This window comes from Schistocerca serialis, chromosome 5 (assembly GCF_023864345.2).
Source record: "Schistocerca serialis cubense isolate TAMUIC-IGC-003099 chromosome 5, iqSchSeri2.2, whole genome shotgun sequence".
NCBI classification, from domain to species: Eukaryota; Metazoa; Arthropoda; class Insecta; order Orthoptera; family Acrididae; genus Schistocerca; species Schistocerca serialis.
The window spans coordinates 373,815,089-373,842,009 of record NC_064642.1 but is presented as its reverse complement, the minus strand read 5'-3'; the positions used below and the strand labels follow the sequence as shown (position 1 = coordinate 373,842,009).

Here is a 26,921-nt window from a genome sequence, read left to right as displayed (position 1 = left end):
GCAAATCGCAGCCGTTCTTCAGTATTATAAGGTACAATTAGAAAAAAATCACTATATTCCACTTCCCAAATCCGTCTCCCTCCTGTCTCAGACTGTTATATGCGAGCTATCAGATTAATTTTAACTCGACTGTCTGTACAGAAGTGGTACGTAGAGGGGCGAACAATAATCGTTCTCGTGAGATATTTAGCGTACTGCTAGGAGCGCAGGCCGGAGTGGTCGAGCGGTTCTAGGCGCTACGGTCGCAGGTTCGAATCCTGCCTCGGACATGGATGTGTGTGATGTCCTTAGGTTAGTTATGTTTAAGCAGTTCTAGGTTCTAGGGGACTGATGACCTCAGAAGTTAAGTCCCATAGCGCTCAGAGCCATTTGAACCATTTGAACTGCTAGGAGCATCTCAGCGTTCACGTATTCCACTACTTATGTGACACTTTATCAGGAGTCGCAGAAGCTTATCCCATCCATGCCACTCTTCTTAGTATATTACAACGAAAGTTCTCATTTTAGTCTGCTTACTTTTTTCACTGATGGCGATATAATCCAGTGGCCAAATATATCAGTCAGTTCTTGAAAATGAACATAACAAATAAATAAAATATTATCACTGAAGACAGAATAACATAACTGGTATTTTTCTAACCTACAAGAATCAAACTTATAATGTTTCTCAAGTCATACGTAAAAAACATCTTTAGAGACCCTATCCTTCTTCCTTTGCACAAACCCGAATTTACTGCTCTGTCTAGTGATGTGTATTTCCTGCAGCACGCTCCCTACAAACAGCAGCTCGCACTTATATGCCATCTGTATTAAACGCGGTGTACATGCAGGAGTTCCTATGGCAAAGGATCTGAGAGCCAGGCAAGTTTGTGAATTATTCACAAGATGGAAGTGGCGCGCGCTGGAAACGCCAATACTCTCTCTGCGTCAGAACGCGCGGGAGGTAGTCACATGTGGCAGGGATTTCATTTAAAAATAATCGTAAACGAGCTATGTTGGTATAGAATCCACAGTTTCTGGGTATGATACGCTGATTGGTGACAGCACTGATGACGTTTTGTTCTTGTACACTACTGGCCATTAAAATTGCTACACCACCAAGATGGCGTGCTCCAAACACGAAATTTAACCGACAGGAAGAAGATGCTGTGATATGCAAATGATTAGCTTTCCAGAGCATTCACACAAGGTTTGCGCCGGTGGTGACACCCACAATGTGCTGACATGAGGAAAGTTTCCAACCGATTTCTCATACACAAACAGCAGTTGACCGGCGTTGCCTGGTGAAACGTTGTTGTGATGCCTCGTGTAAGGAGGACAAATGCGTACCATCACCTTTCCGACTCTGATAATGGTCGGATTGTAGCCTATCGCGATTGTGGTTTATCGTATCGCGACATTGCTGCTCGCGTTGGTCGAGATCCAATGACTGTTAGCAATATATAGAAGCGGTGGGTTCAGGAGAGTAATACGGAACGCTGCGCTGCATCCCAACGGCCTCGTATCACTAGCAGTCGAGATGGCAGGCATCTTATCCGAATGGCTGTAACGGATCGTGCAGCCACGTCTCGTTTCCTGAGTCAACAGGTGGGGACGTTTGCAAGACAACAACCATCCGCACGAACAGTTCGACGACCTTTGCAGCAGCATGGACTATCAGCTCGGAGATCATGGCTACGGTTACCCTTGACGCTGCATCACAGATAGGAGCGCCTGCGATGGTGTACTCAACGACGAACCTGGGTGCACGAATGGCAAAACGTCATTTTTTCGGATGAATCCAGGTTCTGTTTACAGCATCATGATGGTCGTATCCGTGTTTGGCGACATCGCGGGGAACGCACATTGGAAGCGTGTATTCGTCATCGCCATACTGGCGTATCACCTGGCGTGATGGTATGGGGTGCCATTGGTTACACGTCTCCGTCACCTCTTGTTCACACTGACGGCACTTTGAACAGTGGACTTTACATTTCAGATCTGTTACGACCCGAGGCTCTACCCTTCATTCGATCCCTGCGAAACCCTACATTTCAGCAGGATAATGCACGACCGCATGATGCACGTCCTGTACGGCCCTTTCTGGATACAGAAAATGTTCTACTGCTGCCCTGGCCAGTACATTCTCCAGATCTCTCACCAATTGAAAACGTCTGGTCAATGGTGGCCGACCAGCTGGCTCGTCACAATACGCCAGTCACTACTCTTGATGAACTGTGGTATCGTGTTGAAGCTGCATGGGCAGCTGTACCTGTACACGCCATCCAAGCTCTGTTTGACTCAATGCCCAGGCGTATCAAAACCGTTATTACGACCAGAGGTGGTTGTTCTGGGTACTGATTTCTCAGGATCTATGCACCCAAATTGCGTGAAAATGTAATCACATGTCAGTTCTAGTATAATATATTTCTCCAATGAATACCCGTTTATCATCTGCATTTCTTCTTGGTGTAGCAATTTTAATGGCCAGTAGTGTAGATGGTGGTGGCTGTAGGAATGGGTGACATATAAAACATAACTTTTTAACTCTTGAAACAATTTAAACCAAGCCTGGTACCTGCAATCCTTACCATCTAGCATAAAGTTCTATAAGGGCTTAGACATCCCTAACACCCCTATTTGTGGGGATGGTGTGGGAAATGTGTGACATCTACGACTGAGCCTGAAACATCTGGAGTAATTTCAGTCAGATTTGATACAGATACTATCGGGAATAAGTAGTTAGGGGGGTGGGAGGGGTTGAGGGGAGGGATGGTTATGTCGGGGTGGAAGGACGTGACATGATAAAATAATCGTGAAGGGCTGATATTAGTATCGAATCTATAGTTCCTCCTGTTGTTAGCATGATCGGCTAGAAATTTCACCCCATGGGGACCATGCGGATTTGATGGGGATGTGTGGTAGGGATAGTAAATGGGTGCCATAATTAAAGTCGAGAACTACGAAAATTTAGTGTCTTTCCGTACTAAATGGGTTTGCTTGGCTTAATGGTTAATACTTCTGATGGTAAGTGACAGGTGGGTTAAAGGGTGGGAATGAGTTGAGAGTGAAACGTAAATGTGGCCAGCTTCAACAAAACTTTGTACACATATCACTTTCTGGAAGACCATTGGAAGTAACACACGGTTAGCATCTCTGCGTGCGGGCATAGGAAACAATCAAAACTGGCTGATGCTAATTTAAGGGTCAATAACAAGTACACTGTTTTTGTTCTCCCATCCGCCGATCAACAACAGTATACTTGTTAATTCAGTTTTAAATATGAAATTGTTCTACCAAAAAGTAACGGAAGACTCCATAAATAACATTGACATTAGTGAAACCATCTGGCAGACTAAAACTGTTGCCGGACCGAGACTCGAACTCGGGAGCTTTGCCTTTCGCGGGCAAGTGTTCTACGATCTGAGCTACCCAAGCGCGACTCGCGACCCGTCCTCACAGCTCCAATTCTGCCAGTACCTCGTCTCCTATTTTTCAAACTTCACAGAAGCTCTTCTGTGATTGACATTAGTGCCATAGCCAAAGATCTTCCAGGTTATTGGCATATTGGTAAACTTCCGAAGACATTTCAGCCATAGTGGCTGAGTGACACAGAAATAAGTAATCGGGAACGATTGGTAATCATCTAGCGTAGATATACATCTCAAGCATGTGACTCAAAAGACCAGGAAACTCAGTGAACAACTCTTTATGCTCAACCAGAAAGTGTGCTTCTCTCTAGTTTCCCTTAGCAACAAAAGTTCATTTTTTGCAGTGAATAAGCAAGACGTAATGGGAAATTAACGTTTTGTAGCCGTCTACGTACTGTAGAACTGGATGTGCCAAAAACCGTTTCATCCAAGGGCGCGTATACTGAATGAGTGATGTACGCCGCAGATTTAAGTAGCCATTCGTTTACGATAAACAGATGAAATAACGAATCCCGAATAGTACTGCATCCTCCTATATCAACGATGAAACACCAGGCACTCAAACAAAGCTACTGTTTTATAATTTTCAGTAACTTGGACACTTAAGTGGAGAGGCCGATCGCTACACTGCTTGCACTATGAATCCCTTGCGTATCAGGCCTCACGCCAACTGACTGCCAGTTTTAAATGCATTTTGATCAATTTTAGCACCTGATAGATTCACCAATGAAGCAGCTTCCAGAAACATCGATTGGAAACTTCGTCAGCCAGGATTTTTTTTATGAAAGTGCTCTCCATGCAGTAATAATACTTTTGGAGAAGATTGCACCATCGAATGGCCTGTTTTGATTAATTACAGAATTTCTGCTGTGTAAATTTCTCAGTCACATACAACGTTTCACACTGAAAAATAGACAAATATCCTTTAGGACAGCTTCAATCGTGAGAGAACAATAAATCTCACGTACTATTCTGCATGAGTGTCCAGCTGTAGTGTTGTCTCGTCTATTTATAGGCACACTGTAATCAGCCAGAACATTATGACCGCTTTTCTAAAGCGGGAAAGAATATGAAATTTGGCGGACGATATGTGATCCGGTGTCCATGATTTAAGAAAATGAAGTGGACTTTGTGATACGTATTCTGAATTTCGAAATAAAAGGAACCATGCGGAAAGTTCCACGCGGCGACGTTCTTATCATAAAATAAAACAAATACACAAATTTAATATCATCCCGTGCTGAATTTTATCAGCTAAGTGTCGGCAAGGCCTCTGGAAATAAATCATAAATAAATTCAAAAAATCATAAATAAAACAGATAGTTTTAATATCAAGTTTTCCCTGTTGCAAGTTAAACGTAGTTTACATATTCTGAAAAGATTAGAATGATATATCCAAGCTGTGGCTGCCCTGACTTCAAAGTCTACTGCGTAATTTATACAGCTGTAGTGGAAATCGCAATACGCAATTAGGGAGTAAAAACCCCAGTAAGTTCTATGTGTCTGGAGCAAATAGAACCATGTACTGAGAAAAATTAGTTTATACAATTCATTTTAAAAGCTCGATATGTGGTAAAAAAGTAAAAATCTCTCATATTTATCGGAAAGAAATGGAATCGTGCATCGGAAAAAGTAAGTATACAACTCGCGTGCAGACAGAATACACGGTACGAACTAAGGACAGGAAAAAAATAGTTGTACAGAAAACGAAGCGTTTATGGGAAAATAAGTTTGAGCTACATAGCACTAGTAGAGATTGAAATATTTAGCCAAGAACGAGAACGGATTTACGTATTAGGAGTAAATCGAGATGCGTATCTAAAGAAACTCTTAAGCCATATAGCACAATTATTTGTATCGCTCACCTGCAAATGACGATTCACTGCACGAAAAAGAGAAACTGTACATAGTTATCGTATAGAAGTCGAAGAAACAAACAGTAAAAAAAATCCAAGAAGAAATTTGAAAAGGATATTAAAGTTCTGAAACAATAAAATAAAAACTTTCAGGCTGGCCGTTGATATTGTGATTCCATCAGAGACGACAGCTTCGTGGAATGGATAATGCATTGTAAAGAGATTATAACATGATCGTCAGCAAAAGCAAAACGAGGGTAACAGAATGTGGCACAATTAAATCAGATGATGCTTGCGACACTAAATTATGAAATGAAACAACAGAAGTAGTTGATGATTTTAGCTATATAGGCAGCAGAATAACTGACGTTGGCAGAAACAGAGAGGATATAAAATGCAGACTGGCAACAAAAAGAAAAGCGCTCATGAGAAAGAGAAATTTGTTATCATCGAATATGAATTTAAACGTTAGAAGTGCTTATGAAGGCTTTTTTATGGAATGTAGCCGTGAACGGAAATGAAATGTAGAAGAACAGAGCAGAAACGTTTGAAATGTGACGCATTACATGAATGCTGACGATCAGATGAGTAGATCGAATAACTAACAATGAGTTAATGAACCGAATCGAGGAAAAAAGAAATTTGTGCCACAGCTTGACTAAAAGAAGGAATCAGTTGTTAGGAAAGATTTCGAGGCATCACCGAACCGTCAGTTTCGTAATGGAAGTGTGGGGTGGTAAAAATTGTAGGGGAGACCAAGGCTAGAGTACAAAAAGCAGGTTCATGTGTATCAGGTTGGTACGTAAGTGGAGATAGTGAGTGGAGCTGTGGATACTAGTAAATGGAATCTCAAGTGGAGAAACCGGAACATTTCCGACATATTCTTCCGTTTGAGTTCAGTATAGGGGTGACACCAGCGGAGGCAAACAGAAACTTTTGCGTCGCGTATGGGGATAGTGCCACTGGACAGAGCATGGTAATAAAATTGTTTTCTCTTTTTCCAGGAGGATCGTTTTGACATTGTGACTCTCCACGTTCAGGTAGAACTTTGGGGTTTGGTGAAGATCGTTTAAGTGCATTAATCCACAATGGTTAACGTCAGTGTCCTCGAGAGCTGGCAAATGTGATGAACTCTGATCACTCCACCATCGTGTGACATTTGCATGCAATGGGGAAGGTTCGAAAATCGGGGGTATGGGTACCGCATGCTCCAAGCCAAAATCGCAAAAATCTCTACTTGCTCGTTATCAATTGGCTCGTTCTCAACACCGAACATTCCTATCCTGTGTAGTTGCTGGTGACGAGAAATGGTGTACTTATGCTAACATAAGGAAAAACAAAGGAATGGTTGAGCCCAAACAAAGCAACAACTCCCCGTAAAACGATCTGCGCGCATCCACAAAAGATAATGTTTTGCATCTGCTAGGACAGTGACGGTGCAGTGTACTATGAATTACTTCCTCGATGTGTAGGCATCACTGTTGACATTTCTTGTCAACAACTGAGTCGTGTTACAGAAGCAATCCTAGAACAACGACCAGGAAGACGGCGTGAAGTGATGTTACTCACGATTCCTCTAGGCTGACAAAAAACGTACAGGAGTTGGGTTGGGATGTCATTCCGCACTCACCTTATTCACCTGATCTTGCCCTCGGATTTTCATTTTTTCCGCTTTCTATCGAACAATCATCAAGAAACTTCCTTTCCCGGATGAAAATACGCTACGAACATGGCTCGACGAGTTCTTCGCCTCAAAACCATGTAATTTCTACAGTCGCAGAATCGATAAGTTATCTCAGCGTTGGCAGGCTGTTGCAAATAGTGAAGAAAAATATATCACTGCTGATTAATGTCTCTGTTATGTGTATCTATTGTGTTTATGAAATTTCTGGAAGAACGCTATGAACTTATGCACCGAACAAATATGTGGGCTGCACTAGTTATGTAGATTCAAAGAGGCTTGCACGGAATAGACTAGCGTGCTGGGTTGCTTCAGACTATTCTTTGGACGGAAGGTCACAACAGAAATCGAATCATACATCGAAAATTTAGTTGCGCAACTTGATTGAAGGCTAGCTTCCATTGCTCTAAAGTAAAAATTATTCACTACTTAGCATTTAAACACACGTCATCCTTTTCCAGTAAGAAATGATAAACCGAGCTCTACAACAGATGAAGACGGTGACGGAAATAGGATAGTACCTACAAATTACTACTCATACAACGTAATCAGACATGATTATAATCACATGTAAATATCGACTAGAAATTGTCTATAGCAAGTGTCTATTGCTCGATATTTTTAATATCAGATGTTATGTATGCAAGACAATCAATGGCGACACATCCGTTGCGCTTTTCTGGATTCATGATTCCCTTATTTCTTGTTGTTAGCCGGCCAGAGTGGCCGAGCGGTTCTAGGCGCTACAGTCTGGAACCGAGCGACCGCTACGGTCGCAGGTTCGAATCCTGCCTCGGGCACGGACGTGTGTCATGTCCTTAGGTTAGTAGTTCTAAGTTCTAGGGAACTGATTACCTCAGAAGTTAAATCCCATAGTGCTCAGAGCCATTTGAACCATCTTGTTGTTAACTGGGGCCCTACACCTGTCGCCGCATCCCGCATTCTGTCGCCAAATGCCTCGATCTCGTCATGCTTCCTCATGCTCTTCTATTTCTCTTCTCTGTACCGTTTTTTGGATATCATTTAGCCACCCTTCCCGTACTCTTCTTCTTCCACTGTTTCCATTACTCTTTTGGGCCATCTGTCTTCACCCATTCCTTTGATATGCCCATACCATCATAGCTGTCTTTTTTCTACTCTACCCGTAATACCATTACCAGTCTGTGCCCTTTCTCTTATCTCTTCATTTCTTACGTGGTCAGGTCGGGAAATTTTACATGCTCTTCTCAAGAGGTCTATTTCTAATGCTAAAAGTCTCTTTTCTATGGAATATTCCTCTTTCCACAGGGTGATACAAAGCAACAAAGAACATGAACAATACAATATAACTGGTTTAAATTGTTTATATGACAATTTGTTTACATTATATGAATCTTCAATGGTCCGGCTATAAGGAAAGATACGTAATTTAAAAGTGGCATATGGTTTTGGAGATGTGAATTAAGCAACATTGTTAAACAAAATATATGGTGTAAGCAAACAAAGAAAAAAACAAAAACCAATGATAAAAGTATCTTACGTAGGCGATGTTAAACAGCTTTTATAAAGGCTGCATCATTCTGTACACAGCTATACTAATTTTTCTGAAATCTTGACGTTAATGCAAGTATAGTTCTGCTAAACATTAATAGGTACCTTGGTACATTTTAGTATAACATATTTGAATAACGATGGCTACTTATCTAAATTAAATCATAACTTCTTGTAAACTGTGATTTTGTTTCAGAGATGAATAATGTCCGTTCTAGTCTACAAGTCTCCAATATTATTTTTTCACTAGGTTTCGTACTCAGTTAAACATAAATCACAGTAGCTGTTTAAGCTCTCTGAGTACAGCTTCCTAGTTAGGTTACTTATAACCATATATGTGCTGCTCTTTATAACTGGACTGTAATTATACAGAAAAATAATATTTGTCATCATCATTTTTTCCACTGTGAATTAAGATCCATCTAACTAACATGAACAAATGTAAATCTGATTGTGCTCTCATAGTTTTACAGTAAAACTTTGTAATTGCATATGGTACCACGTCACAATTAGATTATAATCCCATTTGTAAGTTTCAGCTGATTATATATATATATATATATATATATATATATATATATATATATATATGTGTGTGTGTGTGTGTGTGTGTGTGTGTGTGTGTGTGTGTGTGTGCACTCACTTTATTTTGAACTATTTAAAAATTATATCGATATAAAATGTGATTAAATACTTTTATATATTATTATCCCACAATTTCATGACACTGGTTAGATGTTAAATTATAAATTATAACTATAATTACAAAGGCCAAAATAATAATGTACATACTTAACTGAAAAATGTTTGGCCTTATATAAGTAGATTGTCAGTTGTCTATAGGCTCAAAGTTTAATTTTAGTTGTGTATCATCATTTCCTACGTTTTTTATAATTATTCTGTAAGAATATCACTTACTTTTATTATTCGAACACATTCCTACTTGTGTGTTTAAAATGTTTTCACATATGGTATTGTAACAACTTAATTTCGATAATTATATAACGACAAAATAACTAATTTCAAGTCTAGCTTCTGCGAAGTTTTATCGAAATTTTAGAGCAATATGACGAGCTATCCATGTTGTTGGTCAGAATAAATCGATAGTGAAAATGATTGGAATCTCTAGAGCATATGGTGACGATACATACTGCTTCATAAAACACGTTTCATCGAGTGCATATGCGTTTAACACGGAGTGCTAGTTAATTATACAAAGAGTATACTTACAAAACTTATTTAACTGTGCAACTGCTATAACTAATTTAATTATGGTATCACAATCGTGTACTTCTGTCTACAAATGTAAACTATCTACATGATGGAACAACTCTAGTGCTTTCTCTACTCCTACAACTTCCAAAGACTATGTTAAGTCTTTGGAAGTTGTAATACCGTGCAAATCCGCAGTAGCATTCAGAACCACACGAAACGCCTTGGCCCTCTGTGCAACCGTCGTATACAGCAAATCATTCTTGCCACAGGCTTCACGTTGTACTCGATAACATATCTCAATTTTAATCCACGAATGTTGATCACCTATTGAAAATATGTTTTAGAGCTGTGAAATTGACACTCTTCCCTTTGACGACAATCAGCAGCAACACTCCCAACCGGATGCACACTCCCAACTGGATGCACACTACATATCGACAACAGCGCCACCTGATCGCTACCATGTCCTGTTTGCGGATGCCCAATCTTCTGCTAGTGTCTGGACTGCGTTTCCGTTACTTTTGTTTTTCGCCCCTTGTACCGAGTGATCACAATTAAAGTGCAGCTACTCACTGAAGTCCAATGCGGGTTTTAATTATCGTATTGCAGCGAAACTTGCTGGTTATGCTAATCAGTAAATGCGGAACCGACTTCCGCTGGATAAACCATTAGTTCCAATTGTGGCCACCAGGTGCAAATCTGGCGCTGTACACTGTTTTTATGACGGTGAGACATGTGTCATCTAACCATACAATGAAGGCTTTCACGACCGGATGGTACTGTTGTTGATAATTCTTACGGGTTATATGGCCGTGGTCCATGGAATTCTTCTATTCCTAACGTTTCGTCCAATACTACGTTGGACGAAACGTTAGGAATAGAAGAATTCCATGGACCACGGCCATATAACCCGCAAGAATTATCAACAACATGTGTCATCTGGCAAGCCATAACGTGAGGAACAGTATGACTATAGAGAAGAGAGACTGTGCGCTGTTAGTGAAACTATTTTATTTGAACGGCAGCAATTACAGTGCTGCATTGAGAGAGTATAGCCGACTGAAAGGTCTGAGGAGAGGCCCAATGTCATTAAATGGAATAAGGATGATGATGGCGAAATTAGAAAAAACGGGAGAGCCTGGTGTGGCACCTGGAAGAGGAAGGCGCCCTATCCCCGTGGAAGTTATTAACGAGGTTGCTTTGCTATAACTGACCATTCAGCACTTGTCCCTGTTGTGCTAGTACTCGTGCAGTGTCACGAGAATTTTTCATCCCATGTCAACAGCTCGGAAAGTTTTGCGCTCTATTTTATACTGGTACCTGTACCATATCCAGACGGTGGAACATCTGAAGCCTTACGATCCGCAGCAAAATTCCGAATTTGCTCTGTTGATCACATGTAGCTGGCCAATATTCTATGGAGTGACGACGCACATTTTGCACTACAGGATGCACTGAATGGCTGGCCGGTGTGGCCGAGCGATTCTAGGCGCTTCAGTCCGGAACCGCGCGGCCGCTACGGTCGCAGGTTCGAACCTGCCTCGGGCATGGATGTGTGTGATGTCCTTACGTTAGTTAGGTTTGAGTAGTTCTAAGTTCTAGGGGACTGATGACCTCAGATGTTAAGTCCCATAGTGCTCAGAGCCATTTGAATCATTTTTTTTTCTTTTGATGCACTGAATACACAGAGCTACCGAATTTAGGGTACTGTTAAACCACGTGTTGTGCACAACGAGCCATTGAACTCGCCGTTTGTGGCGTGGATTCACAAGCACTTTTATTCTCGGCCCGAGAATACACCAAGAGGGCCTGTTGGGTGTACCGTGACTTCTGCACGTCATCGATATCTCCTCGCACAGCCTGTGATACTGCTTTGGAAGAGCGTAACGGCGTAGAGGACGCTGTTTTCATGCATGGTGGGGCAAGACCTCATGTCGCTCGCCAAGTGGAAGATCTGCTTAATGCAATCTTTCACGAACATGTTATCTCCAGAGGTTGTGCTGATGTATGGCCTGCAGATCACCCGATATGAATGCATGTGACATTTGGCTCTGGGGATATCTAAAAGAACGCGTTTACCAGGGACACTATCAGTCCCTACCTGATCTGAAGGCCAGTATTCAGCAACTCAGCAACACCTTGCTCAGATTGCACCGGAACTACTGCGAGAACTGTTAATCACGTCGTTTTACGGATGCACCATCTCGTCGACGTCTCCGGTGCTCACAGTGAACAAATTGTGTAAGCGGTGGTTAATAATAAAATCAACATTATTCCTTTCTCAGTTGTTTGACATTTTCCGCTTACGTCTTATTTCTAACCAGTTACATGTGGAAACATTTCTATACGTCTTCCTTGCAATTCACAGCACCAGATATGTTCCTAGTGGCCAAAATTGGAACTAATTTTTTTCCGATGTAAATCAGTTCCACACTACCGCATTAGAATATCTACCAAGGTTCGCTGCCGTATGGTAATTACAGCTCACACTCGACATCTGTAGGTAGCTGCACTTTAATTATAACCACCCGGTTGTTGTTTCTCCTTTGGTACAAATGGCCTGAAGATGGTCAGAGTCGCCCGAAATCTGTCGTCAAAATAAAAATAAATACAGTTGTTTATTGCTTGATACAGTTCCCGTTTTTGAAGTGTTTAATGAACTGATTATGGTTCTGCATGGAATGAGGGTAAGCTACAGCAGCTCTTACACGCTTTACATGTGATTTATGAGGCGGGTGATACACACGATTTCCCAAACCTTTATCAGCAATGTGGAGGTTGTCCACGATCCTGAAATGAGTACTTCGACATAAGGAGTTATTAATCGGAAATGAACGTTTGGCTCTTAAGTGACATAAACAGCTTACCCCTTGTAGCAACAACTTAAGCTCCAAGCAAAAGCTCAGAGTGAGGACCACCAGTCTCAGAACAGTTATTACAATGGGACATAAGATTTTGTCATACTTCCTCATGTATTCCTGTTGTGTGTTGTACAATGAAACAAGCAGCTAGGACTGAACTAACCAGTACGCTTCCCAGTTTCTTACATGTTTCATCCACCAACGATTGGACATGACCCACAAGGACAAAATCCAGTATGAACACTAGACAGATGGCTTTGTATTATTTTTCAAGGAAGTGCCGCCAACGTCGATGCAGAAACATAGAGCAGCTTCTAAACACGTGTCTCACACGTACTGCTCGTGCAATGCCTCGTACCGCCTAAAGTATTCATTTCACATCGACACTTCTTTGACTCCAAATACTTTGGGATCCTTTGCCGTCTACATGAATTCGACCCAAAATGTGTATGATACAATACACTCTCTTGTGTCTAGTTAGATTGAAAATGACATTTTTCTAGAAGACGTAACGATGACTGATCCAATCGTCGTCGCGAGCTGCTTGGGGCAACAGTCGTCGAAATATTGTACAGGAGAATGGATTTTTCAACGTAGGTGGGCACTCGGAAATACATTAATGGATTCTGGAGTCGCTGCTTGTTCTCCTTCCCCAATTCACCGCTCCTCCTCGCCATCAGCACCAACCGTGGCCTGAAGTCATACCCAATGGCGCCCCACGCCATGACGCCACAAGTAACACCGCTGTGCCTATCCAAAACATTGAAAAAATGATACCTCTCACCAGGTCGCCGGCATACTTGCCGACGACGGTTATCTGGTTTAGTGCAGGAACGCGATTCACCGCTGAACACAGTGCAGCGCCATTCAACAGCAGTCTATGCTTGCCAGTCACGGCACCACTCGGAACGCAGCCGTCTGCGTTGTAGTGTTACGGGCAGCCTACGCTTAGGTCGGTATCTGCCTAGTCCAGTTGCTGCTTACCTCCTACCAATACTGCGGTATGATACTGAATGTTGCACGGAGTCCCTTACTTGTTTCCGGACGGCAGGCTCAGGTGTGAAGGGATTTCGATACGCTTGATGCTCAATACGGCCATCCTCCCTCGTGGTGGCCAGACGTGGTCCACCGGAACCTTCAGTAAGAGTGTGCTTGCCATCATGTACATTGTAACAATGGGGCACTGTCGCATCACAGTGGCCAACAGATCTGTATAGAGCAGGACTTGACCAGCCAGCCAAATGGAGAACGACAATGGGGCTCATTTCAAACTCTGTCAGATGATGATAACTCTGTCTCACACACATGTGCGGCACCTTCATGTTCTTCACAGTGACCAGTCAACATCTGTTCACGCCACTTGCATACCCAATCAGGCCTGGTAAAATCACTCAACGCAAACAACACTAACGCAGTCTTCTGGCTGTTCTATCTGTCACAGGGATTTGCAGCTGTAATCATCTACATACCCGCCGAGTACGTATACGAAGCTACTTTGGCATCCGACCATATCTTCTGTGTGCTTCACAGAAAGCAATGTACACTGAAGCGCCAGAGAAACTGGTATAGACATGCGTATTCAATTACAGATATGTAAACAGGCAGAATACGGCGCTGCGGACGGCAACGACCATATAAGACAACACGTTTCTAGCGCGGTAGTTAGATCGGTTACTGCTGCTACAGTCGCAGGTTATCAAGATTTAAGGGAGTTTGAACCTGGTCTTAAAGTCGGCGCACGAGCGATGGGACACAGCATCTCCGAGGTAGCGATGAAGTGGGGATTTTCCCATACGACCATTTCGCGAGTGTACCGTGAATATCAGGAATCTGGTAAAACGTCAAGTCTCCGACATCGCTGCGGCCGGAGAAAGATCTTGCAAGAACGGTACCAACGACGAATGAAGAGAATCGTTCAACATGACTGAAGTGCAACCCTTCCGCAAATTACTACAGATTTCAATCCTGGACCATCTACAAGCGTCAGCATGCAAACCATTCAACGAAACATCATCGAAATGACCACTCGTGTACCCTTGATGACAGCATAAAACAAAGCTTTACGCCTCGCTTGGGCCCGTCAACACCGATATTGGACTGTTGATGACTGGAAACATGTTGCATGGTCGGACGAGTCTCGTTCAAATTGTATCGGGCGGATGTACGGTTATGGAGACAACCTCATGAATCCATGGACCCTATAGGTCAGCAGGGGACTGTTCAAGCTGGTGGAGGCTCCGTAATGGTGTGGAGCGTGTGCAACTGGAGTGCTATGGGATCCCTGATACGTCTAGATACGACTCTGACACGTGACATGTCCGTACGCATCCTGTCGGCATCCATTCATGTCCGTTGTGCACTCCGAGGGACTTGGGCAATTCCAACAGGACAATGCGACACCCCACACGTTCACAATTGTTACAGAGTGGCTCCAGGAACACTCTTCTGAGTATATACATTTCCGCTGGCCGCCAAACTCCCAAGCCATGAACATTATTGTGGACTCCTGGGATGCCTTGCAACGTGCAAGAGATCTCCACTCCTTCGTACTCTTACGGATTTATGAACAGCCCTACAGGATTCATGGTGTCGATTCCCTCCATTACTACTTCAGACATTAGTTGAATCCATGCCACGTCGTGTTTTCTGGATGCTTGCGGGGGCCCTACACGATATGAGGCAGGTGTTCCAGTTTCTTTGACTATACAGCCTATATTACTTATGAAAATATAGCAATCTCCCAATTATCCCAGATCAGATTGTCGAGCTGCAAATTATCCGTCCATAGTACGGCGAATAATAAAAAATTGAAAAGAAAACCAGAAGTATTCTGTTCTAAATTGAGCGAATATTTTCAGTTAGGTTACAGGTTTCCGATGGTGAAAACGCAGATGACGAATACTCCGCGAGTGGTTATATACCGATACCTATGAACCAGGATTTGAGCAGATAGAACAAGACACGAAAACCATCAGGGTAAACAATCCCAAAAAATGCCTTACTCCCAACGCAGGCAATCTCCACATCCAGAAAGTTAATGCTGAAATCTGACATGTGATAAACGATCACACAGTTATAAACACCAGTTCTCTGTTAACTCGGATACAAGAAATGAAATAATAAATTTATAAAATACAGATATACATCTATAGTCCCAAGTACACAGAAACATATATATTTTTGGACACAAAGACACACACACACACACACACACACACACACACACACACACACACACTACAAATCTTGTTTGACAATTATCACGCTATACAACGTCAGAAAGTGCCAGGACTATTTCTACCCTGAATATACAGTGTCTCATATGTGAAGCAAAATACACACACAGAAATTTGTATATATTTCAGCCCACTAGTGATTCCTCTGAAAAGCTAAAGGCGAAACGCATATGGCAATATAAAATTGGTTTTGTTCAGTTGCACACAGACAGACCTAACCCGAAAACTATCTACATAACAGTAAACATGAAATGAAATGAAATGAATAAGTTTCCGGTAAAAATATGTGCATTTTGAATTATCCGTGGTTTTCGGTGATCCTTGCAGTCTCGGGTCCACATTAGCCCGGATATTCGGAATCTTGTTGTAGTAGTCACTTTTCTGTCCCAGTGAATAAGCTACAAATCTGCGTGACACCGATCGACATTTAAATATATTAATTATATTTCATGCTTTCTGAACATAACTTGAAAATAAATAAACTGAAAGACATGAACAAATGTTTGTCTAATAGTACTACATTAAAGAGATTAGAACGACGCTCAAAATCACGTATAGCAAATAAGCTGCTGTTTGAGAACTTAAAGTTCAGTGTTCAGCTAAGAATCTTAGAATTTTGAAGAGTACTATAGGATATTTGTTTGGTGTGATTTCACTCTGTGATCTTCTTAGGTCATTGACATATAAGCATCTCAGCTGCTGCCATGACCTCGAGTATCATTCAAAGGCGAGTCAAATGTTTCTCTAATCTCTTTTACGTCTTACTTTTAGACAAATCAGTTCACAAAACATTTAACTGCTTTTTTTGTTCAGATGTTTATTTTTATTTTTTTGTTGGCACTGAGCGTATATTTGGAGTGCAGAATAATTAGCTGACTCTGTAGTATTGTGCCATGCTAGTTACTTCTGTAACAGAAGCTTGCAAGCAACGAGGAAGATGGTATAGTCAGGAGTGCCCCGGGGAAGTCTGATAATACTGCTATTATTCTCTACAGTCCACCCCTGGTAGATGAGTGGTTAGCTCGATGGAATGTCATACCTAACGGCGCGGGTTCGATTCCCGGCCGGGTCGGAGATTTTCTCCGCTCAGGGACTGGGTGTTGTGTTGTCCTTATCATCATCATTTCATCCCCATCGACACACAAGTCGCCGAAGTGGCGTCAACTCGAAAGACTTGCACCAGGCGAATGGTCTACCCGACAGGAGGCCCTGATGACAGCAATGTGCGGCTGTTTGCTGATGATGCTGTGATGTAAGGTAAGATCTTAAGTTGAGTGCCTGTGGGAAGATACAAAATGACTTAGACATAATATCTAGCTGGTATGATGAATGGGAGCTAGCTCTGAATGAGAAAAATGTAAATGGATGTGGGTGAGTAGGAGAAACAAAGCTGCAATGTTCGGATACAGCGTTAGTGTCGTGCTTGAGGTAGTCAGGTCGTTAAAATATATGGGCATAAGCTTGGAAAGAGATATGAAATGGAACGAGCATTTGAGGATCCTGGCTTCGGTTTATTGGGAGAATTTTGGGGAAGCGTGGTTCACCTCTAAAGGAGACCACATACAGGACGATAGTGCGAACCATTCGTCTACATCTGCATCTACGTCTACATCTACATCTGCATGGCTACTCTGCAAATCACACTTAAGTGCCTGACAGAGGGGTCGTCAAACTACCATCACAATAATTCTGTGTTACTCCACGCTTAAACAATGCGCAGAAAAAACGGACACCTATATAATTCCGTGCGAGCTCTGATTTCCATTATTTTATTACAATGATCGTTTCTCCCTATGTAAGTCGGCGTCATAGGCAGAAAGTTGGTGATTGAAACTTCGTGAGAAGATCCCGCCGCAACGAGAAACGCCTTTGTTTTAGTGATGTGCACCACACATCCTGTATCATGTCCGTAACACTCTCTCCCCTATTTCAAGATAATACAAAATGTGCTGGCCTTCTTTGAACTTTCTCAATGTACTCCGTTAATCCTGACCGGAAGGATTCCAGATAGTGGAGCAGTACTCCAAAAGTGGACGGACAAGCGTAGTGCAGGCAGTCTCTTTAGTAGACCTGTTCTATTGCGTAAGTGTTCTGCCAATAAAATTCAATCGTTGGTTCGCCCTATACTCAACATTTTCTGTGTGTTCTTTCCAATTTAAATTTTTCGTAATTGCAATTCCTGCGTATTTACGGGCTTTAGATTTGATTGATATATCGTGCAACCAAAGTTTAACGGATTCCTTCTAGCATTCATGTGAATGACTTCCCACTTTTCATTATTTACGGCCAATTGAGTACTTTTCGAGTGTTTGGGATCCGTTCCAGCTCCGATTAAAGGAAGACATCGAAGCAATTCAGAGGCGGACTGCTAGATTTGTTACCGGTAGCTTCGAAAACACGCAAGAATTACAGAGATGATTCGGGAACTCAAATGGGCAGCCATTCACCCTGGCAGACCCTAGGTTGTGATTATTCAACGAAATTTTCTGTAAAGCTCTACACCTTTAAAAATAGTAAGGTTAACTATGTAGTAATGGTAGCATCACTGTTATCGTGCGGTCTTTGCGTGCAAAGTGTTGTAGGTTCGGATCTTATGTGATTCAAATTTTTTTTAATTTTTTAATGTTTATCGAAACGACTTTGATCATTATTTCTCTTCACTTAACTGGTTTAAATGTAATTTTTTTTTATTTCTATTCGTTTGTCACGTCATTTCAGTCAGCGTATTAACCGTTTCAATTGCTGTCATTTTTTCTTCGTACCATTCTTTTGCCATTTGGAATCTTTGTGCATATGGATTTAGTTATTGTTATTTATTGATTTAGATTTAATTTCTTCCCTTTTAAAATATTATATTCTCGTCCACGTTATTGTATTTATTATTTTTATTCCCCATTTTGATGGAATTTCGTTTTACTTATAATCCTTTCTCTCTTCTAAATCCTCATCTACATTATATTGTGCAAAGTGCAATAAGAATTTGTTTTAAATCTGACATGACCATTGCCATCCACAAAAAAAGTACATCTTGTAATGCAAAATACATCTTTGAAACCACTGCAATATGAATAGATTCTTTCGACTCTTGTCTCTAGGGGGGGGGGGAGGGGGGGGGGGAGGGTAGGACGTGAAACGGGCCGACTTGGAGCAGGAGAGGCACCACAGGACATTTTAATTTCCAGTGTCTATACTTTTACAAATTAATTCATAAAACTTTGTTAGCATGACCAGGAAGGATTCAGGATTCACACTGATAGCAGAGGAAGTTCAAAAACATAACAAAACAATTTTTTTTTACATGTGAAATTTCATCATTTTTTCACTTGGTATTGGCTGCATTTGTTGCTGTAGGTACACTTTTCTTCATAAGTAAGAGAGATTCTGCTATGAATTTTCCACAGCATACAAACCATACTTACAGGCGTATGAAACTCTAGAATTTCCCAAATCCCTTAAAAACTGTGCTAAAAATTGAGACAATTAACTATAAAATTTGATTTTTCTCTAAACACGAAGTTTAAAACGTAACAACCCATTCATTTTTCCATAGATTAAATATATTCTAGAGTTTCATACACCTGTAAGTACGGTTTGTAAGCTGTGCAAAATTCATCAAAAAATCTCTCTTACTTATGAAGAAAAGTGTAACTATAGTAACAAATGCAGACAACAGTAAGTGAAAAAAATCATGAAATTTCACATTTAAAAAATATTATTTTTTCGTGTCTTTTAACTTCCACTGCTATGAGTGTGAATCCTGAATCCTTCCTGGTCATGCTGACAGAGTTTTATGAATTTATTTGTAAAAGTACAGACAGTGCAAATTAAAAAGTCCTGTGGTGCCTCTCCTTCTCGAAGTCGGCCCGTTTGACGTCCTACCCCCCTTAACCGATAAATTGCTATTTTGAAATGCTTAAATATTATGATATATAAATAAAAATAATGAAACTTACATGCGCTACTATTCCAAGAGGAAAAAGAATGACACGAAGAAGAATGACAGCAATTCAAACTATTAATACGCTCATTAAAATGACGTGACAAAGAGACAGAAATAAAAAATACATTGAAACCAGTTAACTGAATAAAAATAACAATGAAACTGCTTTCGGTAAGAAATTAACAATAAAAAATTCAACATATCTGACGAGATTCGATCTCCCAACTTTTTGCATGTGAGGACCCCACGTTAGGCACTATTTTACAGCAACAGTCTGATTGATGTGGGTACTTTTAAAGCTGTAGAAGATTACCTGAAATTCCGAAATATTTTTGATTGATTACTCGCAAATGAGGGTCTAAAGCAGGGTGAGCGGCTACAGGTTGTGATAACTTGGACCTTAACCTACACGACCTTAAAGATTGTTTCAAAAGGTCGATCCTACCGTTGATGACTCTCATTGTAAAATAAGAAACGAGAAATTAGCGGTCATACGGAGGCATGTAGACAGTCTTTCTTCTCTCTACCTCTACATCTACATCCATACTCCGCAAGCCACCTGACGGTGTGTGGCGGAGAGTACCTTGAATACCTCTATCGGTTCTCCCTTCTATTCCAGTCTCATATTGTTCGTGGAAAGAAGGATTGTCGGTATGCCTCTGTGTGGACTCTAATGTCTCTGATTTTATCCTCATGGTCTCTTCGCGAGATATACGTAGGAGGGAGCAATATACTGCTTGACTCCTCGGTGAAGGTATGTTCTCGAAACTTCAACAAAAGCCCGTACCGAGCTACTGAGCGTCTCTTCTGCAAAGTCTTTCACTGGAGTTTATCTATCATCTCCGTAACGCTTCCGCGATTACTAAATGATCCTTTAACGAAGCGCGCTGCTCAACCGTTGGATCTTCTCTATCTCTTCTATCAACCCTATCTGGTACGGATCCCACACTGGTGAGCAGTATTCAAGCAGTGGGCGAACAAGTGTACTGTAACCTGCTTCCTTTGTTTTCGGATTGCATTGCCTTAGGATTATTGCAATGAATCTCAGTCTGGCATCTGCTTTACCGACGATCAACTTTATATGATCATTCCATTTTAAATCACTCCTAATGCGTACTCCCAGATAATTTATGGAATTAACTGCTCCCAGTTGCTGACCTTGCTTTGTTCGCTAATAGAACAGGAATGTAAATTACACTGAAATGAACACCCTTAGCTGCTTACAGGCGTTGACATAGGTCAACGGGGACAGATGAGAATGTGTGCCGCGACCGGGACTCGAACCCGGGATCTCCTGCATACATGGCAGACGCTCTATCCATCTGAGCCACCGGGGACACAGAGCATAGCGCGACTGCAGGGATTTATCTCTGGCACGCCTCCCGCGAAACCCACATTCTCAACGTATTGTCCCGCACTAGATTCGTAGTGCCCCCGCCCATTATACTCGTTACTCGCGGCGCGTTGTCGATTCCCGTAAGAGTTCGGGCACTGTTTGTGCATTCGTAGTGCCCCCGCCCATTATACTCGTTACTCGCGGCGCGTTGTCGATTCCCGTAAGAGTTCGGGCACTGTTTGTGCATTCGCACAGAAGAAGAAGATGGTCAAGTGGCCGGTGAGCCTTAACTATATATACTGGGTGATCAAAAAGTAAGTATAAATTTGAAAACTGAATAAATCACGGAATAATGTAGGTAGAGAGGTACAAATTGACACACATGCATGGAATGACATGGGGTTTTATTAGAACAAAAAAAAAAGAGTTCAAAAAATATCCGACAGATGGCGCTTCATCTAATCAGAATAGCAATAATTAGCATAACAAAGTAAGACAAAGCAAAGATGATGTTCTTTACAGGAAATGCTCAATATGTCCACCATCATTCCTCAACAATAGCTGTAGTCGAGGAATAATGTTGTGAACAGCACTGTAAAGCATGTCCGGAGTTATGGTGAGGCATTGGCGTCGGAAGTTCTGGAGATGTCGGTCGAACACGACACACTTGGGACTTCAGGTAACCCCAAAGCCAATAATCGCACGGACTGAGGTCTGGGGACCTGGGAGGCCAAGCATGACGAAAGTGGCGGCTGAGCACACGATCATCACCAGACGACAGCCGCAAGAGATCTTTCACGCATCTAGCAATATGGGGTGTTTTTTTGTTCTAATAAAACCCCATGTCGTTCCAAGCATGTGTGTCAATTGTTTACCTCTCCATCTACATTATTCCGTGGTTTATTAAGTTTTCAAATTTATACTGACTTTTTAATCACCCGGTATACTAAGATGGTATCTGTTCTTTCGAACAGATACCATCTTAGTATATATATAGGAATGTAAATGACTAGTAGTGGTACGAGGAACCCTTCACCAGGTACGGAGGCCTGCGGAGTGTCTATGTAGATGTAGATATAGACAAGGAAGGCCGCAGAGCGCGTGCTCTGCAAGGGCGCAAAGCACGCAGACGTCGGGACCACGCGGTGCGGTGCGGGTCGGCCCCATTGAGAAGAACGGGCGTCACGTGAGCTGCGCGCGGCGCATCGATCGCCTTACCTGTCGGCCAGGCTGCCCCAGAACGGCGCCGACAGGAACTCGACGAAGGGCCGCGAGCCGATCAGCAGGCCGCACTGCGTGGGGTTCATGCCCATCTGCTTGAAGTAGACGCCCATCAGCGGGAAGAGCGAGCCGAACGCCGAGTAGAAGAAGAAGTAGAAGGTCTTGACGGTGAGCAGCTCCTGGTCGACCGAGCCGCACAGCACCTCGATGATGTCGGAGCGGCCGCGGATCTTGTGCGTCGCGTCCTTGGGCTGCGGGTACTTCTCGGGGTCGACGGGCCCCAGCGCCTCCGGGTCGACGAGCGGCCGCACCGGCGCGCCCGCCACGCCGGGGGGCGGCGCCGCCACACCGCCGCCCACGCCGACGCCGGGGCCGTCGAAGCGCTCGCTGCCGGCCATCGCGACTGCCGACTGCCACTGACGCCGGCCGCGCCGCCGCCGCCGAAGCACCGGCCGGCCGGCCAGCGCCGATCGATACGCGGCGCCGCCGGGACGTGCCGCCCACGCGCCGCCCCTCCACGCCGTCCGCGCTAGCGACTGCCGCCCACGCACGTCGGCGCACTGTGCGCTTCGGACCCAAATGACGCTAGTCGGACGTCACAAAAGTTCAGCATCCAATCGAACCTGTATTCACAGTCCCTTTTGTGCAGCACCGTTTGCAATACGTAGAGATTCGACTAAATAAGAAGAGGAACTCTCTACTACCACCATTAGTCAGTTCATTCGTTGCTAACTGTCGTAACATTGTAACAGTTCGCACCCCTTCCCAACTAATTAACTACACTAATGACCATTAAAATTGCTACACCACGAAGATGACGTGCTATAGACGCGAAATTTAACCGACAGGAAGAAGATGCTGTGATATGCAAATGATTAGCTTTTCAGAGCATTCACACAAGGTTGGCGCCGGTGGCGACACCTACAACGTGCTGACATGAGGAAAGTTTCCAACCGATTTCTCGTACACAAACAGCAGTTGACCGGCGTTGCCTGGTGAAAAGCTGTTGTGATGCCTCGTGTAAGGAGGAGAAATGCGTACCATCACGTTTCCGACTTTGACAAAGGTCGGACTGTAGCCTATCGCGATTGCGGTTTATCGTCTCCCGACATTGGTGCTCGCGTTGGTCGAGATCCAATGAGTGTTAGCAGAATATGGAATCGGTGGGTTCAGAAGGGTATACGGAACGCCGTGTTGGATCCCAACGGCCACGTATCAGTAGCTGTCGAGATTACAGGCATCTTATCCTCATGGATGTAACGGTTCGTGCAGCCACGTCTCGATCCCTGAGTGAACAAATGGGGACGTTTGCAAGACAGCCATCTGCACGAACAGTTCGACGACGTTTGGGGCAGCATGGACTATCACCTCGGAGACCATGGCTGCGGTTACCCTTGACGCTGCATCACAGATAGGAGCGCCTGCGATGGTGTACTCAACGACGAACCTGGGTGCACGAATGGCAAAACGTCATTGTTTCGGATGAATCCAGGTTATGTTTACAGCATCATGATGGTCATATCCGTGTTTGGCGATATTGCGGTGAACGCACATTGGAAGTGTGTATTCGTCATCACCATACTGGCGTATCACCCGGCGTGATAGTATGAGGTGACATTGGTTACACGTCTCCGTCACCTCTTGTAAGCATTGACGGCACTTTGAACAGTCGACGTTACATTTCAGATGTGTTATGACCCGTCGCTCTATCCTTCATTCGATCCCTGCGAAACCCTACATTTCAGCAGGATAATGCACGACCGCATGTTGCAGGTCCTATACGGGCCTTTCTGGATACAGAAAATGTTCTACTGCTCTGGCCAGCACATTCTCCAGATCTCTCACCAATTGAAAACGTCTGGTCATTGGTGGCCGAGCAACTGGCTCGTCACAATACGCCAGTCACTACTCTTGATGAACTGTGGTATCGTGTTGAAGCTGCATGGGCAGCTGTACCTGTACACGACATCCAGGCTCTGTTTGACTCAATGCCGAGGTGTATTAAGGCCGTTATTACGACCAGGGGTGGTTGTTCTGGGTACTGATTTCTCAGGATCTATACAACCAAATTGCGTGAAAATGTAATCACATGTCAGTTCTAGTATAATATATTTGTCCAATGAATACCCGTTTATCATCTGCATTTCTTCTTGGTGTAGCAATTTTAATGACCAGTAGTGTACTTTGTCGGACTTAACAACAGCGCAATTTCTTCTTTGCCGATTGTTGTATTGGAGAGCTACGTTGACTAATTTGTAATGAAGAGATTGAGCAGTTCCCTCCAGTATCTTCTTTAGCGCAACAGGAGATGCTTTGCGTACCTCGTGTCTTCTGAAGCTACCTCGATGTCCCTACTTGTTTTCTACTCCATCGGCCGCAGTTCGCACGATGGGGGTGCTGAAAGGTAATGCCTCCGATTTTTTACACGAAAACTCTTAAAGCCTATTAAATAAAACAAACACTTTAAACATGGCTGCGAAAGAGCATCTGTGTAAATCCGAAAAGGTCCAAAAATCAGCCAAGCAGTTGCAAAATAAAGGTTTATTAGCGCTTGACCTAGGTTTCGATATTTCTAAAAACATCTTCTTCCGAAGATGACGGTACAATAGATTAGATGAATCCAAGCGACTCTTGCCATACATAAAACTGACAAAACAAGAATCATCCTAAGCCATGGCTTTAGACAGCAGCCAGATTACATTACTTCAGAATGAATGCTCGCTAGTAAATGCCCACAGGTAGAGGCTCTCGTAAACATAAAATTGTTTCTAGAGTCACAGGATGAAATATTTGTTACGTGTACATCATGCCAGAGACTAAGGCCAATTGTTGTTTCATCCTGTGACTCCTGTTACAATTTTATGCTGACGACAGTCTGTACCTGTGGGCATTTACTGGGGAGCAAACATTCTGAAACACGATATATTTTATCTGGCTGCTACCTAAAGCCATAGCTTGGGATGTACGACAAGAGCCCTTTGGCTTCATCTAATCTATTGTCCCGTCAGGTGATGTAACATGGCCCACTTTTTCTGAAGAGAATATTTTTAAAAATATCTAAACCTAGGTCAAGGGCTAATAAACCTTTGTATTGCAATCGGCTGGCTGATTTTTCAACTTATTCTTAAAACAAATAGTATATACATGTGGTGTCCGCTCTTTAGGACACCCCACATATAATTAAGGTCACGACGGCCAATGATCTCTTCAGTGCGGAGATCTATAATGACATCGATATCGACGGGATAATAAACCCTCTGAGCTCTATGAAACATGATGAGTCAGTGAGTGAATGAATTGTTTGAAGTATTTTAATAAACGGTGTTCGTGAAAGTTTGTAAAAGTGCGAACATGTGCCTATACAAGAAGCACATGTCGCTTCCTCTCCGAGAGAGATGCGAATAGAGACGAGGAATGAAGTGAAAAAATAACACTACAAAAACAAACGAAGACGATGCAACATTTTCAGGTAAGTGTGCGTTTTGCTTTACTTCTCATCAATGAATAAAACGTATAATTTGTTTACATCACAAACGGATTAACATCAAACAAAGAGAGTTGGCCATTCCAACGGACGTTTATCAGTGTATATTTCTGTTGCAAAATAAAAGAGATATATTTCATATGTGAATTTAAAACTAAACAAGGTAATAGGATTGTATTCTTTGCAGCTGGTTTCTACAAGAGCTGATAAACGTACGTCATGGGTTTTCGAGACCAGCATTTCACTCAAAACAAAGGGACAGCTGCGCAGAACTTCTAACAGACACAAGGATGATTATTCTTTGTGTATCAGTAAAGCTCTCACACGAGTACTGTATTGGTGAAATATTGTCAGTACACAAGTATAACAAAAAAGAGAGCAGAACAGAGAGAGAGAAGAGAGAGAGAGAGAAAGAGAGAGAGAGAGAGAGAGGGAGGGAGGGAGGGAGAGGGAGCGTTGGGAGAGGGCGAGAGAGAGAGAAGTTTTTTGATGTTTGGTATAATTGTCTACACTCGATGTTTAATTAACAATCTGTATTGGCATTTGTATTGCGCGTACAGCGTTAATGAAAATGTCGATTGTATATGTAAGAGTAGATGCAAAGAAAGCAATACGAAACGCAAACCCAATTGCGAAACCAGCCCCAAATCGTCAATAACAGTATCTAGGGTTTGAATAATTTGCTTAGCAGCACTAATAAGGTGAAATAAATTAGCACTGACAATTTTGAACCACTTCCTTCACACCTACTAATACACATTTGCGAAAATACAAGGCACGAAATTTGGTAGCGCCAAACAAACATAACCGCCCGTACCATTCAACATTTTCGCTAATTCGACTACGTTCTTACCCCAGCGGATGCGTCTTATAAAACGATATAATTTAGAAGGCCTTTGTCACAGTGAACAACAAAATACTTTGTGTTGCTGAAGATTCCAACCTATCAATTTCACTCATACCTGTCAATCTTCCGCCTAATCCGCGAAAAGCAATCCGACCTTTCCCTGTCTTACTACCACTACCTCTGTCCTTACCTCCCTCAATGACAAATTAATGTTAGAGATTATAATCCGTAACCACAACTATCGCTACCATTGTTTCAATATTGTTTCATATGATAGTCATCAACAATTCAAATGAAACTTAGT

At 42.6% G+C, this 26,921-nt stretch overlaps 1 protein-coding gene across 1 annotated transcript in view; it reads right to left on the bottom strand.

The window, feature by feature from the left end:
• LOC126481947 (major facilitator superfamily domain-containing protein 6) overlaps positions 1–22,684 on the bottom strand; it is a 350,452-nt gene extending 327,768 nt beyond the window's left edge. The window contains exon 1 of the mRNA XM_050105905.1: positions 22,284–22,684. Within this exon, the coding sequence (XP_049961862.1) occupies positions 22,284–22,684 (401 nt within the window). The remainder of the gene's footprint in view (positions 1–22,283) is intronic.
• Between the last annotated feature and the right edge of the window lie 4,237 nt (positions 22,685–26,921).